Below are 18,441 nucleotides of genomic sequence, written 5' to 3' on the forward strand. Positions count from 1 at the left end.
CGGGAGCGCCGCCGCGCTTCCCAAGCGGCGCACTATCCAGTGCGCCACCGGGCTGGCCCGTTATTTGCCTTTTAATTTGCTAAATGATGATTCACGTATTACTTCTCCTTTGCTTTAAAATGCGTGCTTTCTATGAATACTAAAATGCTGATATTAAAATGAGCATGTGCCTTTCCAGAGTGCACAGCAACCAGCAGAATAGCAAGATGCTTGCAATGTACTTGGTGCTACAGGGCAACTAATGTAGGTGATTCAGAATGTCTCCCTTTAAAAAAAACAGGAAGTGCTCTTAGCAGTATATAAAAAGTGTATTTTAAGAAATCACTTCAAAAAAGTGACGAGCCAACAGGATGGTGGAGAATTGCCAGGCGAATATTTGGATGAAAGCCAGAATCCAGAGAGGAAAGGGCAGTCCTGGCAAACCAAAGCCACATTTGCCTTTGATTCCATAGCCTTATTGGGTGAGGAGGATTGAAGGAAAGACTGAGGGTTCGACCAAGGTAGGTTTTCTCGTAGGAGACCCCACATTAGCCTGGAACCCCAAAGGTCTGCTCTCTTGGGGAAGAATGAGCCAGAACCTGCCTGTCCACTGTAGGGGACTAATGGAAAGTTGTCTTGGCACTAAGCAGAGAAGGGTTAAAAGGAAAACAAAAAGCTTGTTCTGGAGAAGCTGAGGCCACAAACTGGCTATCATATGGGCTTGCAGCCCAAATCTATGCATCATGTATAGATCAGGGAACCTTAATCCCTGAGCTTGGTTTAATATGTTCTTCTGCTGGTAATGCTGCTAGACACCTGATAGAAGTATATTTACATCTTTTCTCAAGGAAGGCATCTTCTTAGGCCTTAGGAAATTCCTGCAAATGATTTTTGAAGGGCAGTGAGCATTAAGCAAAGATAACTAGGCATACAAGAAAGTAGTTCCATTGGTAATAACATTTAGAAGTTTACTAATGGTAATCCTTTTGTATTACCAGTTATTTTTTTCTTTATGAAGTGATTCTAAAAAGCCATATACTAGATACTTTACTCTGAACCTTGGGATCTGATAACTTTAAATTATTCTTGGCTGAATGAAGTCAACGTTGTAATTGGTAACTTTATTGATCTCCATTTTATACTTCTTAGCAGTCTATGTCCCATTTGTCATCATAATTTTTGTAGTTTATCAAGGTCTGACCTAAGGACAGTGGAAAATGTAGTATTAGGATTTGCTCATGTTCTCAGCAAACTATTCTGGAGGTGTCAGAAAATAAGTAAAAATTGAGATTTCGTCTCTTCCTGTGGTACTCAGATATTCTGTTTTAGGAATTTCTGGATGGAGCTCACAGTTTCAGTGTTTGTTTTGTCAAGGCTTAAGAGGCAGTAAGATATCAGAGACACTCCCCTCCCCACCTCCCCTAGGCTGTGCCTGCCCAGAACAAATTGTTTTGTGTCTATATATATCCATTATTTCAGTACACATAAACTTGTCAAAATACAATTTAAAAAAATATGATACATGGGCGTCTTTCTAAAAAACAATAGTATATTTTGTAGCCAAGCTTTTTATACAGCTTAGTTGTTTGATCAGTCATTGTTTTTTTTTTTCATTAAATTTTTATTTTGTCAATATACAATGTATATGGTTATTATGGCCCATCACCGACACCTCCCTCCCTCCTCCCTCTCTCCCCTCCCCCCCAAGAATGTCCTTTCCGTTTGCTTCAGTCATTGTTTTTACTTAAGTACTATCCAGGGGAGTTTTTCTTTAACTGGAGAGGCCAGAATTAAAATTATATGAGATAACTACACTGTATGAAAAGCATTCTTTCCTAGATAAGTCCTTTCTAAATTGAGATGAGGTATCTGAGCTATCCCAGGAACTTGAGACATGCATGCAATCCCTAATACTAGCTGCTTGGAGAGTTACCAACCAGGAGCAACCAGCTTGCCTTGCTTAGAGAATCTTGAGGAATATTCGTCCACTAATAACTTACCCATTTTGTGTGTTTTTCTTCAGGTGATGCAGACAGAAAACACTGTAAATTTAAGCCTGATCCTAACATCCCTCCAACCTTCAGTGCCTTCAATGAGGACTATGTTGGAAGTGGGTGGTCACGAGGACACATGGCTCCAGCAGGAAATAACAAATTTTCAAGTGTAGGCATATTTTGGGGGAAGATTGGGAATATGGGGCTAATGTTACAGGTACCATGGGACTTGGAGATTAAAAACGTAGGAGTCAAACCTTAAAACTTGAGTATTTCCATATTTTGTTTCTCCCTTTTTTTTTGGTCATAGGCCAAGACATTTTTAAACAGGTCGAATGAGGGGAAAAAACCAAAATGCCACGTAAAAGGGAATTGGAAGCCACTGGGAGCTGAAGCTGTCACTCATTTTAATTTTGAAAAATTTCAGATGTGTAGAAAAGTTGAGAAAATAGTGCAGCAAACACATTTTGATACATTCACTTTACAATGCATAAATATATATATATTTATATATAAAATGATTGACAGAATGTTGTAGACTTTATGATAATTTATTCCTAGATAGATTGATCAGGAGCATGTATCATCTGAGAATGAGAATATTTGTATATATGATGTATATAATATTTGACAAGATTATCTTTATACAAAGAAGTGTATATGGATGTATTTTTGTATATGCAGTAATCTAAAATACAGTTTTATTTCAAATACAATTTATATTTTGATTTCCCAAATAGTCCCACTTATGTTCTTTACAGCTTTTTTTTTTCCTTTTTGTCTTTTTTTTTTTTTACTGACCGGTAACGGGATCGCAACCCTCGGTGTCACGCCCGTACCTGGGACCGGCAACGGGATCGCAACCCTCAGTGTTGCGCCCGCACTGCGCTCAGCCAGTGAGTGGGAACCGGTCTCCACATGGGATCCGAACCCTCGGCGGGAGCACCACCATGCTCCCAAGCGGCGCACTCTCCAGTGCGCCACCGGGCCGGCCCTACAGCTTTTTTTTTGATCCAGTATCCAATCATGAATCATACCTTATGTTTAGTTGTCATATCTCTTTAGTCTCCTTTAATCTAGAATAATTTTCCTACCAGAAAAGGGGAGAATATCTTTCACTACATTGACATTTATTATGTGAACTGTTGGTGATTATTGTCATTAAGATAGTGATTCTCAAACTTGGAGAGAACTCATTATAGTTATAGTCACTTGGGGAATTTTCAGAAATTTGGATCCCCAGACCTATACCTCAGACTTATTAAATCAGAAACTCTAGGGTATGGGACTCAGGTATAAATGTTTTTAAAGCTCCCAGTTCTGCTGTGCATCCAAAAGTGAGAGCCACCGTTTGAAGAGAAGGTAATTGTGGCATTGGCAGTTAGTATAGATGAATGAAAAGAAGTATGAGATAGTCTTGTGGATGTGAGTCAGAAGTATGAAGTGAATGAACACATTGTGGCCAGAAATTCAGAACAAGGAATTTTTCTTTACCACTTTTGAACTAATACGTTTGTTCTATGCTACTTAAATAAAATTCCTGAAAGTTGACCTTTGTCGAGAAACTGTGCTAGAGCCTTAAAACCAGAATTTACCCTTAAGCTTTATATTAGAAACTTTTAGTTTATATTAGTTCTAATATAAACTAATTAATTCTTAGAGTTTACAGTACAGATTTGGGTTTTATAAATGATAAAGAAAACTAAGCATACCAAACTACTTTGTTATAGTCCTTATTTTGAGTAATCATTATAGAACTTTGTGTCCTGGAACAACTATGGCTTTCATTTATCTAAACAAGTAGTCACCAACTGCCTAGAGCTAATAAGTTATGAATAAGTGACTGCTTTGTAAAGTATCTTTTAAAGGGGAGGGCATTTCAGTGCGAGTTACTATTTTTATTTCTTTTTCCAGAAAGCCATGGCTGAAACATTTTACCTTTCTAATATTGTGCCTCAGAATATTGATAATAATTCTGGATATTGGAACAGGTAAGGGGTGAGAGTTTTTAAAATAAGCTAAATTCTGTGAAAGATGAATGATGTGACAGGGGAATGTATGAACTTGTCTATCAACTGTTTCTTTGTTTTTCAAAAGAACCCTATTGAAGGTACATACTTTGGAACAGTTTTCTTTGCTATATTTTGGGAGTGCAGTCTTCTGTAGGAGAACAGACTTCAAAATACGGTCTGCTTTTTGATTATGTTTGCTACTGTTCAAAAGTCAAGTTTTGGAAGAAACTACTCAAACTAATATTAATAACCGAGGCAGTAATGTCTTTTTTATGTGTATCCAGAGGATGCTCTATTTTTTTCTGGTATTGCAATGTTCCTGAGCTTTTAAAAAATGTTTTGGTACAGTTTAACATAACCATTAATCAGTTTTTAATAGAACCCAAAAAGTCATTTGGGCCTTCTGCATTTTTCTGACACGGTTAGCAAGTTGTCAGGTGGTCTCTTTAAGCATTTAGAACTAGCACTGAGGTTGTTTCAACCTATTGTGTTTTCCTCATATAATACTTTATGATTTAAAGTAATTAAGACAGCACCCCACTAAAAAAAGACTTCAACAGTTATCAGTCATGGCCACATTTTTTAATCTACATGTTGTCCCTTCCCTCCACTCATTATTTTAAGCAGATTGCAGATGTATTATTTTTATCTATAAATATTTTAACGTATAGAAGATATATTAAGATAAAGATTCTTTTCAAATATAGAAGATAAAGATTAGAACATAAAGATTCTTTTAAAATATAGCCAGTAATATTTTTTTTAAATTTATTTTATTTTATTTATTTTTAATTGGTTGTGACTCTTCATGGGGTACAAAGTTGATTGTCACCACTCGTGCCCAAGATGTGATGTCCACATCCATACTGGCAGCATGCCCATTACCACAAATTGTGATTATATCCTGTGTTCCCACCCAGTTATCCCTGACCTTCCTCCCCATCCCCCTTTCCCCCACTCTACTTTGTATCTCTAGATACGCTCTCTTCCTCTGCGAGTGGTCTTTCTTTTCTTTCTTCTTTTTCTCTTAGCTCCCACTTATGAGTGATACCTGCACAGTACTATTGTTGCCTTGAAATATTTAACAGTAATTCCTTATTACCAGTTTTACAGTCAATGTTCAAATTTCCCTGATTGTCTTTTTCATTTTGTTGTGTTTTCGTTGGTTGGTTTGAATCAGTATTCAAGCAAGATCCATGCATAGATTTGATTGATATATTTCTAAAGTCACTGTTAATCTGTAGGTTTCCCTTTCTCTTTGTTATTTCCTTGCAAATATTTGTTGAAGATCTGGGATGTTTGTCTTATAGAGTTCCTTTCCATATTCTGGGATTGCAGATTACATACCTCTGGAAGAATTTAACTTTTTCTTTTCCCAAGGGATAAATTTTGGGGAGGAAAACTTTATGCCTTATAATGGGCATATGTGCTATAAAAAATAATTTGATTTTACTTTATAGTAAAGAAAACTAGGGAATGATGAAATGCATTGTTACCTGTCATTCAGAAATCTCTTCCAACTGCAATATAAGAAAATGCTTATATGCCATTTTTATCTGGTAAATTCACAAAAAACATTTTTTAAATGATAAATTCCAGTGTTGTAAAGACTGTTGTGAAACTGCTGTGTCATATTTTGGTGCTTACAGAGTAAATTGGTACAACCCTATTAAAAATATTAGTTTTATCAAGAGTCACTAAAATATTTATTCAGTAATTCTGGTTCTTGAAATTTATCGTGAGGAATTACTACAATGTTGCATTATGTGAGAAATGTTAATTAAGATAAATCCAATTGTCCTGCAGTAGGAATGGTTAAATAACTAAGGTATATCAACTTATTGGAATGATGTATAATTCCTGAAAAACATTTGAGAACTATGGCATTGAAAAATGTTTTAAGTTAATAAAATTTCAGTTCTAAAATGTATGCTGAGTGCACACAAAAATGTAGATGGTTGTCTCGTGTGTGATTTTTAAGTTTTTTTGTGCAGCAGACTTTGGGAAAATCATTGCTTATATGCTTAAAATGTTTTGTGCCATGTTCTTGTTTAAGTTAATTTCTAGAGTGTAGTATTCTTGATATCTTTCCTGCAGACTTATATAGTTTGCTGCTTTTCTCCATGTATGTCTCTGAGAATATTATACATTTTTTTTGCTTTGTTTTTCAGAATAGAAATGTACTGTCGAGAACTGACAGAGAGGTTTGAAGATGTTTGGGTAGTATCTGGACCTTTGACATTACCTCAGACTAGGAATGACGGGAAGAAAACAGTTAGTTACCAGGTAAGGACATGTTTTAACATTCATGCTTCTGTTATTTGTATGAAATTATAAATTCATTCTGTATTCTACTCTTTAATTTTATTTATTCAGCAGTGCTTATTGAACACCTATTAGGGGTGATAGGCATAGAGGATGTAGTGATCGATAAAAAGCAACCATTGACTTTAAGGAAAACACGGTTTAGAAAGGGAGACAGACATGTTGACAATTACATTAAAGTGTGATATGCTGTAATAGAAATAAATACATAGATGAAGTAGTGTCACAAAAGGACTGATGACCTCTACTTATGGTTGGGAAGTCTTAGCAGAGGGATAAATACATGAGCTAGATCTTGACAAATAAATAAAGAGTAGAGAGGTAGATGAGAAAGGGGGCATTAGAAGGAGAGATGATATTAGAGGCGATGAGATGAGTTAGGACATTACCGCAGTAGGATAAAGGCTGAACTCAAGCAGTTGGAGTGAGGAAGAATAGAGTAAAACAGAAATGAGGAAGAAATAATAACTTTTGGAGGGGAGGAAAAGGGAAAAGATCAGGGTAACAACCAGATTGCAATGAGTTGAATAAATGGGAGGTAAAGCTTTTATTTTAGAAGCTTGGATTTTTTAAAAGATGAAATTGTTTTTTTGCATGCAAGATACTTTCAGCACTTTTATATATTGAAGGAAGGAGATATGAAGGAATCATTAAAGATATGAAGGAATAATTAGTGGTGTATTGCTGGGAAAATCTTAGGCCAGCCTTCTTCATTAGCAGTTTACAGAGTAGTATTACCTGAAGGGCAAGTGTTCTGCCAAAAAAGCATAACACTGAATCTATCATGCAGAAATATCCTGAGGATTCTACCAAGAGGGTGGCTGAAGTGATATACTACACTGTAGGGTAGGGAATGAGGTGGAGTGAGTAAGAAGAGGTGATAGAGTAAGTAAAAAGAGAGGGACTGAAGCACTTGCTGGTAAAGTCAAAGAGGAGGTGTATTTGGAGGGAGCACCTAGCTCAACTCTGGAAATAAAGTAGACATTAATAAATGCTGGTTAGGTAAAATGATTACTCAAGAGAGTCTATGATAAAATTGAATAACCTGAGGAACAGATTTAGGAAAGCAAATAAAAAAAGCTTCATATCAGCCTGTCCCGATATCAGATGTGCTGTGATGTGTAAGCACCTAAGGCATTCACGTAGGTCCCTATGAATAGCCCATTTTCCATTTTCTCACATGAAATTATTGATCCAACTACCTCTGTTTGTTGTGTGGAAATGAAGAATAGTTGTTTTCAAGGATTTAACCCTCAGACAATTCTAGTAGTTCTTAATGTTGGTAAAGGAGGGCAAAAGAATTAGTACTTTAAAATTAGTTTTAATTTCTCTCCTTTCAGATTAATTTCTCTCCTCTGATTAAGTTGGTAATTTAATTTTAGTACTTTTTATAATCTTAGAAGAAAAAAATGGCTTAAAGTTCTCTGTATTCTCTTATTTTTCAAATATTGATTATTCTTGGGTTTTGTTAAGTCCTCTTTACTCTTACCACTGGAAAAGAGATTCTTCTAGCTTTGACTTTTAAACCTAAAGTGACCAGATCACAGTTTTATTTTCATAAAATTGAAAGATTTATATGACTAGCTTACTGTGTAGTAGAAGAAAAATTTACACAAATTTTAAAAGGGAAAATTAACCAGAAATTAAGAGGATTTTATTCTACAGTTTTTTTGTGGATATTTCTGTTTAGGTATATGTTGCCTAAATGCTATAGTGGGAAATGTATTGCTTTTCTTAAGTTAGATATAATTTTTAAAAATACAATTTATAAAAACATTATATATCTCCTAGCTGTTTCTGCTGAAAGGGCCTCGAAGCACTTATGTGCTATTAACTGTGAGCAAATCTTGAGACCAGATCTAGTTTCTAAAAAACGATCTCCTGCTGAAAGGATTCAGCACTTAGAGAAATGGGTGATTCCAGGGCTGGTACAAGGAAAGAACAAAATGCAACATTTTGTACCAGAAAGCAAGGCAGTGCTCAGACACATGGTGGGGACATGTTGAAAGGACATAGGAATCAGCTAGAAGGACCTCCCACTTACCATATCTGGGACTATTTGAATATCAAAATAAAATGGAGTATAAACCTATTGAATTAAATAAGAATCTATACTCTTTTTTTTTTCCTTTTTGTCTTTTTTACTGACCGGTAACGGGATCGCAACCCTCGGTGTCACGCCCGCACCGGGGACCGGCAATGGAATCGCAACCCTTGGTGTTGCGCCCGCACCGCGCTCAACCAGTGAGCGGGAACCGGTCTCCACATGGGATCCGAACCCTCGGCGGGAGCACCACCGCGCTCCCAGACGGCGCACTCTCCAGTGCGCCACTGGGCCGGCCCGAGAATCTATACTCTTAATAATAAATAAATACATGGGTTGTAAAGAAAAGCTTCTGCTTGCTGTAGAGTGTCAGCTATTAAATTTGCAGGAATGAAAGAATTATAAAATCATTTTGCAACCATCATGGTAATAAGTGATTCAGGACAGAATCGTCAGTGGATGATAAAACTAGTGAGTGAAAGTTTTATGAAGAATAGGACATTTACACAATCTAAAAGTATCTCCCCATAAATTATTTAATAATCACAAAGTGAGAGATGATAACTTTACAGTTGAGAAATGCCCCAAGTTAATGTTGCCAGTAATAGAGCTTAGTGATACATGCTGTACTTCCTGATGTGATGTACTGAGAAAGATAAAGTATCATTTCTATGATATTTCTGCCAAAAAACCATAACATTGAATTTCATCATGCAGAAATATCAGGTAAACCCCAATTGAGGGACATTCTGTGAAACAGCTGATTTGTAGTGTAAAAAAGTGTTTGTGTCATAAAATAACAAGGCTGAGAAACTAATTGTGCCAGATTATGGAGACTACAGAGTCATGAAAAATGCACAGTGTGATTTTAGATCAGATCCTAGACCAGAAAGACAAAATTTGTTAAAGAAGGATGTTATTGGGATGGTTGGCAACATATGAATTCTGCAGATTAGATTCTATCTATGTTAAACTTCCCGATTTTGATAATTGGTCTGTGATTATGTGAGTGAAAGTCTTTGCTCTTAAGTACATCTGAAGTGTTTAGGGATAAAAGGGTGTGTCTGTTGACTTTCAAAAAGTTTAGGAAAAATATATAGAGAAAAGAGAGTGATAAAGCAAATGGAGCAAAATGTTAACAACTGGTGAATCTGGGTGAAAGGTATATAAGAAGGAATTCTTTGTACTGTTCTTGCAAGTTCTGTTTATAATTAATTTGCGATAAAATATATGCATATCAAATATATATGTATCTTATCTGTACCAGAGTTCTTATTACACTGGAATATATAAAACTAACAATTACAAAGACTTAACTTTGTTCTCCTAAATAGTTTATCAGTGAGTGATATTCAAGCATGTTCAAGTAGCCTTGAGGAGAGTGTCAGTAGAGACTTCTCAGCTCTCCTCACTGTGTTGTGTGTTACAGTGATCACACATGTGAGGTCAGTCAAGATCAACTTCCTGAAGTGTGTACTTTGAGTAATAGTCTTGTTTTTTGTTTTTATTTGAGAGCCTTAATGGTCTTAGGTCTCTTCTTTCAGATTCTGGGCCTCTGAGCCCATATCATTAGTTTTCCATGTCTGTTAATTTATAGGACCTATCCACACTCATGCTGGCAAATCTTTAATTTAGCCAGTCCTCAAGTAGTCATATGGGAGGAAGGTACATAGAATTGTAAATGACATGCCCTACACTACATTCTTGTTTATTTTCTTTTTTTTCCTTTTTTGTCTTTTTTCGTGTCCGGCAACGGATCGCAACCCTCAGTGTCACGCCCGTACCGGACCGGGACCGGCCGGACCGGGACCGGCAACGGGATCGCAACCCTCGGTGCTGCGCCCGCACCTCGCTCAGCCAGTGAGCGGGAACCGGTCTGTATGTGGGATCCGAACCCTCGGCGGGAGCGCCGCCGCGCTCCCAAGCGGCGCACTGTAGCAGTGCGCCACCGGGCCGGCCCCATTCTTATTTATTTTCTCACTTCTTTCCTGTATTTCACATCCTGGCAGTCATCTGTCACTCCTAATTTCTGTGAGTCAACAACTTTTATTAATTCTCTTTCTTAATAACTTAGATTTTACTTTAGTTCTGGACACCTGAACTACTGCAGAGGCCTCCAGTGTGTTTCTGTGCCTCCACTCCTGCTGCCTGCCAGTCTATCTGAAGTCTAGAAAGTATACATTTTTACTTTTTTTGTTTATTCTCAGAACCATCAAAAATAACACCAAAAGAACAGAAAAAGGAAATTTCATTTATACTGAAATCAGCGAATATCCACACTCCCATATCAAAGAATTTAATATAATATTTATAAGATAAAGTGCAATTTGAACTAAATTGTAAAGAATATTAATTTCATATGTCTCCAGTTATCAAAGCATGGGACAGGGTACTAGAATTAGTAAGAAAGTTCCTGAAGGGCCCCACTAGTAGCAGGCCACCAGTGAAACTTCTGTGCTTCACTTGGAGTTTATTTCTTTACTTCAGAGTAGTAGGAATGGCAGGATGAGTACAGTCATTTAAAAGCACATCCTTTATGTCAGATCTGACTTTGTATCTGCTTTGATAATTACTTGTGTGAGATCCTGGGAAAATGACCTACCTTCTTTAAAGTTCAGTTTTATCTGTTAAATTTGTGATAGTATTTAGCTCATTAGGTTGTTAGGATCATTGTTTGCTTGGTAACTAGCACATAGGAAATATTCAGTAAATGTTAGTTACTTCATTCCTTTGGAGACTGACTTAAGAGTGAAGATCAGGGTTTTTGTATGTTTTTTGGTGCATGTGCCCATAAACCTGTGATTTCTAGGTTTTTTCCTCGTTTCTTGCCCAAAGAACCTCAGAGATCAGGTGCCTTTCTATCAACTTTAAAGCACAATTTTTGTAGTCTTCTAAACAATGCTTTTGAAACTATTTTTTTAAAATTATATATTATGTTAGAAATTGGGAAATTAGATACTTATGTTAGACATGGTTTAGTCTTGATGATTTTTTTCCTCAAGGCATTGAAGCCATAATTGCCAAACTACCTTTTAAAGAGCTTTGAATTTAAACTTTAAAATTTTATTACTGTGGAACTATGTGTGCATAGTAATAAAAATGTTAAATCTGAAAACACAAATGTGAAAGAACATGACATTATAATGAAATTCAGACAGTACAGGAGGATTCAAGATGAAAAGGTGAAGTCTTCTGCTTGTGGTCCCAATCCCACCGTCCAATTTTCTGGTTATCCTAGTGGTTATTTCTATGTCTCAAAATAGTGAATGCTAAACTGTATTTTTAAGTTTGATTTGTGAATTTTCAAGTTGATTCATCTTTATGAAATGTATGAAATTTACATAGTTCACTTCTTGCACTGCTTCAATCTCTGCCAGTCGCATATTTAGTTTTAGTTCTTATGTTGGTAAACTTAACATCATATACTTTATTTAGTATACTTAAACATTTACTTCTTAATCTATCACTTATATGTTGTCAAGGTTTATAGCATTTATGTCTGTGTTTGCTAACTATAATTTAGTTTGAGCTTTGCCTATAGCAGAGGTAAACTGAAGCCTCCTATGGAATGTTCAACCCATAGAAGTATTTTATTTGGCTCACACAATATGTTGTTTTTTAATTAGTTGGTAATGTTTAATAATTTTGGAGATTTCACATAAATCCAGATTTTAGCTTCTCTTAAAAAAAGTCAGATGACTCAATCACACTTGACATATATTCCCATCCCAGTTCACTACACGACAGTACCGGTCTTCTCTATAGATTGAGCACATGTTCTTCAATTCATCTTAGTCCTCACCCAGCCTGTTTCAGTCATTTACATTTCCTGTCTAGCACTTTTTGGTCTTTGAGTTTATAATCCTGGGTCTATTGAAAATACAAAACCAGCATTTTTAGTATTATGAGTGTGTAAGTAGTATGTTTTGACCTGAAAAGAAGTAGATATAATTCTATATCATTAAGTCTGTGCCACTTGAGAAATAAGTTTTACACAAACAACAGAAAAACTGAGAAGTGGAAGGTAAAGGTGGCTGTGTATTATATCTGCTCTTTTAAAAAATGTAATAATACACTTTCACTTTCTAATTGAGATAATTCAGATCATGTAACTTTATCATCATACTGTTTTTTAAAAATGTAAATCAGTTTCTTCTTGAAGACATCATTCTTGGAGCCCTCTGATTTTCTGTTCTAATTTGGATTACTTGTTTTCTCCTTCCATTCCTTTTTTCTCTTCCTCCCTTCTTTCCTTCTTTTAATCAACAAATATTTATTAAACTTCCATTACATACCTGGTGCTGTTCTGGGTGCGTCTGATATAGCAATAAACAAGGCAGACAAAATGTGCTTTCAGGAAGCTTACATTATAGTGGAGGAGATACACAGTAAATAAAATGCTGTATAGAAAAATAAAGCATGGTAAAGGATTGTAGTGGGGCTAGGAAAGACAGAATAGGCCACTCAGGGGAAGCAAGATTGAGCAGAAATCTACATGAAGTGAAGGATAAAGCCAGATCAAGAGTTTTCCTGCTAGAGGGAATAGCAAGCACAATGAAATGGGTGAGATTGAGCCTGGCATATTCAAGGAACAGTGTTCTACTCAGTGTGTCTACAGCAGAGTGAGCATTGAGAAGGAGGTAAGTCAAAGAGGGAGTTAATGGAAAGCAGTCTGGATTGTATTAAGTGAGATGGATGCTCTTGTAGGGTTTTGATCAGCGTAGTGGCATAATCTGGTTTACATTTTTAAAGCCCACTCTAGCTCCTTATGAAGAATGGAAGAATAGGTGGAAATAGGGGGACCAGTTAAGAGGCTAATGGAATTTTCTAAGGGAGAAATAATTTTCATAGTGTAGTGGTAATAGAAATGGTAAGAAATGGTCTGATTTAGGATGTGCTTTGAGGATAGAACTAATGGGACTTCCTGATGGGTTGATTGTAGAATGGGAAAGTCAAGATTAACACATGTTTTCAGTCTGAGATGATGAAGACCAGAGAGAAGTAAGGCTAGGGGCTGGAAATTGGGGGTTGTATTTTTGGCTATGTACATTTGAGATTATTTGATGTCCAAATGGAGATGTTGAATAAGCAGGAGATGAATTTGGATCTCAGAGGAGAGGTTGGAATGAAGATTTGCTTGAAAGTGGTCAGCAGACAGTGTTTAAAGCTATGATGAGATCATATAAGTGAGTATGGAAAGCATAGAACAGATCGAGGTCTGAACCCAGGAGCATTGGGACATTTAGAGATCAAGAAGAAGATTCAGCAAAAGAGGCAGAGGAACAAGAGAGGAAAAAAACCAGGGGAGAGTGATTTCCCAGAAGCCAGGTGAAGAAAGCATTTCAAGGAGGGAATGATCAGTTTGAGAACTGACCATTGGCAACCTCACTTAGTAAGCAGTTTTAGTTTTAAGTCATCTGTACGTCTGTCATTCTGTTTCTTTTCATTATACTCATTGCTTAGGTCCACTTTATCTTAAACCCCTTCCCCCCCTTTCTTGGGTTCCCTTTTTTTGTGTTGTTGGAGTATATCCTTGAATTCTTTCTGGAAAAGTCAATTGATGGTAGACTTGCTGAGTCTCTGCTTGTCTGAAAATGTCCTGAAGCTGCGGTGATGGGGCTCAGGGATGTGTACATATGACAAGCTCTCTAGGGCAGTTTTATATATACTATTCCTTTAGAGAATATTTTTCTAGCTTATGCTGGAGGCAGAACAAGGCTGCTTTTGTTGGAAGCACAGCAATTCTGCAGATGGGTTTTTCTGTCGCACACCTTGATTTTGACAGCCTTTACTCACTGGAACACTACTTAAGGGGTGGAAAAAATCAGCTGGCTCTTTCCTCTTTGTTTTATCTAAAAGTGTCACCACATCCATCTTTCACTTCCCAAAAGTTCATGGCAGTTCTTAGTTCATTAATGTACTACTCTGTCTTTCTCAGCACTTTCATGAATGTGCTCTGCTTTACACCTCTTTACTGCAGTTTCGTATACATATTTTTTTAATTGGAAGGTGGGAAGAACAAAAACCTGTGCTTAGGTTGCTTCCTTGAGGTAGAAACCCACTTTAATCTTTATTCTTTCTTTCTGCAAAGCAAATTAATATTTTTTAACATTTTATTTGGAAATAATTTCAAATTTATAGGAATTGTGTAAGATCCATACAAAGTATTCCCTAGATCTTTAACTAACAACTAGTAAATCTTTTAGCTAGATTCACTAGTTGTTAACTGTTTGCTACATTTGTACTCCCATGCAGTTATGCTTACACCTTTTATTTTCTGAACCATTTGAGAGTTAGTTGCAGATATCGTGTCCCTTTTTTCCTAAATGTTCCATTCTCTCATAACCACAGAATAATTGTCAAGTTCATGAAATATAAGGTTTATAAGAACATATAAAAATATCATCTAATATACAGTCTATGTTCAAATTTTACCAATTGCCCCAATAATGTTCTTTATGCAATCGTTTTTTATGATCCAGGATTCAATCCAGGATTGTACATTACATTTATTTGTCATGTCTCTGTAGTCTCCTTTAATCTGAAATAGTTCCTTAGCCTTTTGTCTTTAATGATGTTGACGTTTTTGAAGAATACAGGCCAGGGCCGGCCCCGTGGCTCACTTGGGAGGGTGCGGCGCTGGCAGCGCCGAGGCCGTGGGTTCGGATCCTATGTAGGGATGGCTGGTGCGCTCACTGGCTGAGTGTGGTGTGGACCACACCGTACCGAGGGTTGCAGTCCCCTTACCGGTCAAAAAAAAAAGAATACAGGCCAGTTGTTTTGTAGTGTGTCCTTCAGTTTGGGTTTATCTGTTTCCTCATGATTAATTATGTTTTTGGCAGAATGCCACAGAAGTGATCATGTGTTCTCAGTGCATCACATCAGGAGGTACCTGATGTCAGTTTGTCCTATTATTCATGATATTAACTTTGATTACTTGGTTAAGGTGGTGTCTGCCAGGTTTCTTCATCATTTTCCCCTTTAAAATTAAGTGATCTCTGGAAATACTTTGATACATAAGCATTTTTTCCTCTTCAAACTTTCACCAAATAGTTTTAGCATCCATTGATGATTCTTGCCTAAATTAGTTATTGCTGTGATAGTTGCTAAGTGATGACTTCAATTTTTATTCCTTCTACATTTATTAGTTGACATTTCACTTGTTAGAAAGCTTTTCTATCTAATTTGTTATCAGTGTGGACTCAGATTCTTAGTTTTATTCAATAAGTTTTAATCAGTTTTTTGTAGTTATTCATTTTGATGCTAAAAATTGCCCCATATTTGGCCAGTAGTTTTTCTGAAGTCCTGCCTGGTCCCCACCTAAAGAAAGACATGAAACCTCCATATGCAAAGAAACTCGATTCAAGGTGTTTTTTTTTTTAAAAAAAGGAAAAAGAAAGACAAAGGAAAAAAAACAATGGATGGCTGTTGGCAATGGCAACTGTAAGGAGACTGTGTCCTCACCGCTCATGGCTTGTTTAGTGGTCAGAGGCCTTGGGAGGCCCAAGACTCTTCTCGGCCATCACAGCACCAACTGTAGCTATCACCGGTTTTTTTTTTTTTTTTTTTTGCATTTCCTACTTGCTGGTATAAGGCTATGTTCCATGCTCATCTTGGCCAATCTCTGGCATCAGCGATTTCTCCAAAGAGTCTGGGTTCCTTTAGTAGGGATTGAAACTAAAGATCTGGATGATAGGTTGGTTCTTGGGTGTACACTGTGCTGTTCGGTTTGTCATGTGTGTTTATTTTTAGCCTTTATAGTGGATGGAGAGAGCCCCAAAGAGCATTGTACATGAAATCTATTGCCGTTAGTGGCTCACTATCGGGAAGGTCTTTCTTCTCCACCTTCTGTGTTCCTATGTTTTTTGAGAAGGAGATGTATAGATCTTGGTCATTAAAAAAAGACAGCTGTGTTTGTATGTTATGTATGTGTATGTAAATTTGAATGTTGACAGGAATCTATATCCTTAGAGAGGCATATAATTTTTTATCTTTCTCAGAATCATATCAGTGATATCTACTTATATATATTTTTGTTTTTCACTAGCAAATGATACAGCTATAATAATACAGCTTTTGTTAGATTTGGCAATATTTTTTAGATCGAACCTGATTTCAGGTAGAATTTTAAACTTAAAAAATCTTCAGTGTATCTATTAGCATGAAAATAAAATACGGTCTGTTAGTAAATTAAATTGGAAAAATTATCTTGAAATTCTTAATTTTAAAAATTAAGTTTGGCCAAGAATTTTATATGTATGCACACACACATATAAATGTATAAACAGGAGAATTTTGGAAAGGAAAATAAGGAAAGCAAACATGGGAGGCAAAGCTAGGCAAGGGGAAGAGACAGGAAGAGGTAGGATATATGCTGAGAAACAGTAAGTTAGAGCATTCATAGAGGAAAGGAGACAAAACTTAAAGGAAAGGTTGGGACCTGGTGACAGAAACCTTGATGCTCAGCCCCAAATTTTAGGCTATTCTCTAGCAAGCAGGTCCTTTTAAAAGTAGACAATTCATAATGAAACAAATGTGGATAAGACAGTGTTCTTTAGCAGTGCTGGAATAGGGGTCACAGCATTCTCCAGCCTGTCCCTCTCAGGGTTAGGGTTAGGGTTAGGGTTAGGGTTAGTAATGAATTCCTGTTTCCAAGGGAATTTCTTGCAATTATGTATGGCAATTCAGAATGCTTGGAAAGTGTTTTGTTTTCTCAGATCTAGTCATTTAATATTTACTACTTGTTTATAGCTGTTCTCTGAACCTCATTTTAGGAGAATGTACCCAGTGAAAATGGGGTACTTATTTAGTTTTCTGTACAGAAACACATATGAAGTGTATATGTGTTTATACTTTGGAGGAGGCGAAGATTACCTGGCGTTTATTGAGGGCCATGTATACTAAGCAGTACATAAGCAGCTTTATATATGCTATCTCATTTAGTCCTCACTACGGCTCTTACAAAAAAGTAGTGATTATCCTTTTATAGACAAGGAAATTGAGGCTTTTAGGGGTCAAATCTAAGTCATATAGCTAGTAATTGTTGAAGGTGGGATCCACACATGGGTCTGTCTGACTTTTATGACAATAGCGAATCATTCATAGTGTTGTTCTTTGAAGCTCTCAAAAGTCTATGATAAAGAGATTTCTGTACTCTTCTACTCTTTGTATACAGAAGCTTAAGGCCAGTAGGCAATAAAAGATGATGTGGATAGAGAGCAGTTACAAGTGATATTTGCTAATATGCAAAAATAAGAACAGAAAATGGGCCAAGAGGAGGATTCCTTATAGCCAGGCAGAAATGTCTGTTAGAATATGTAGGAAAGGATCACAGCATTGTAGAACTTGAGTGAATGTGAGCCTAAGGAAAGATCAGTAGCAGTGATTTTATCAGAAGTGAGTCATCTGACAGCTCTAATCAGAATCACCCCCTTTATTATAGCCGAGGTCATCCATGTGCTTTCTCTGATGTGCCTGTTTCAAGAAGAGATCGATTTCAGACCAGTGAAACATACCTGAAGATTCTGGCTTGGACATTATAAATGACCTGAAAAAGAAAGTGAGCTTCAGATTCTACAACTCGGTTGGGTGGTGGTAATTTTAGAAGCATTTAACAATCTGTGTTCTCCTTCTATAGCTGCACTTTCCAAACTTCCACCAACTAACTCCTAGAGGGGGAGGAAATTTAAAACATGCCCTCAGCAATCTTGAAGCTTCACCTGAAGAGATAAGGAGATTTTTTTTTTCTTTCTAAATCTCTTGTTTTATGTTAAGGGAAAGCTTTTGTTCATTTCTATATCTATCTGTTTTAATTGAAAAATAAATTGTTTTACCGGTTATCTCCTTACCTCTTCCCTAAATCTTCAAGTACAATCAACAGTCTGGGAAGACGGTGCTTGTTTTACTGTGACTTAGCAGGCTCCTACCCCCTTGCCAGGAACATTTATGAAAACTAACTTCAGGTCGCAAATGAATGCCAGCTTATGGCTGTTACATGTGTTGTATTCTCTAGTCGTTCCCGGTAGATTTCCAATTTATGTTACAATCTTTTTTTTTTTTTTTTCCTTTTTGTCTTTTTTACTGACCG

General features: G+C 36.6%; 1 protein-coding gene across 1 annotated transcript in view; it reads left to right on the forward strand.

Moving 5' to 3' along the window:
* EXOG (endo/exonuclease (5'-3'), endonuclease G-like) overlaps positions 1-18,441 on the forward strand; it is a 25,648-nt gene that overhangs the window by 2,591 nt on the left and 4,616 nt on the right. Inside the window, exons 2-4 of the mRNA XM_008567164.1 lie at positions 2,003-2,142; positions 3,888-3,964; positions 6,157-6,271. Coding sequence (XP_008565386.1) covers positions 2,003-2,142; positions 3,888-3,964; positions 6,157-6,271 — 332 coding nt within the window. The remainder of the gene's footprint in view (positions 1-2,002; positions 2,143-3,887; positions 3,965-6,156; positions 6,272-18,441) is intronic.

Source organism: Galeopterus variegatus, unplaced genomic scaffold (genome assembly GCF_000696425.1).
Source record: "Galeopterus variegatus unplaced genomic scaffold, G_variegatus-3.0.2 Scaffold300, whole genome shotgun sequence".
In the NCBI taxonomy this organism is placed as follows: Eukaryota; Metazoa; Chordata; class Mammalia; order Dermoptera; family Cynocephalidae; genus Galeopterus; species Galeopterus variegatus.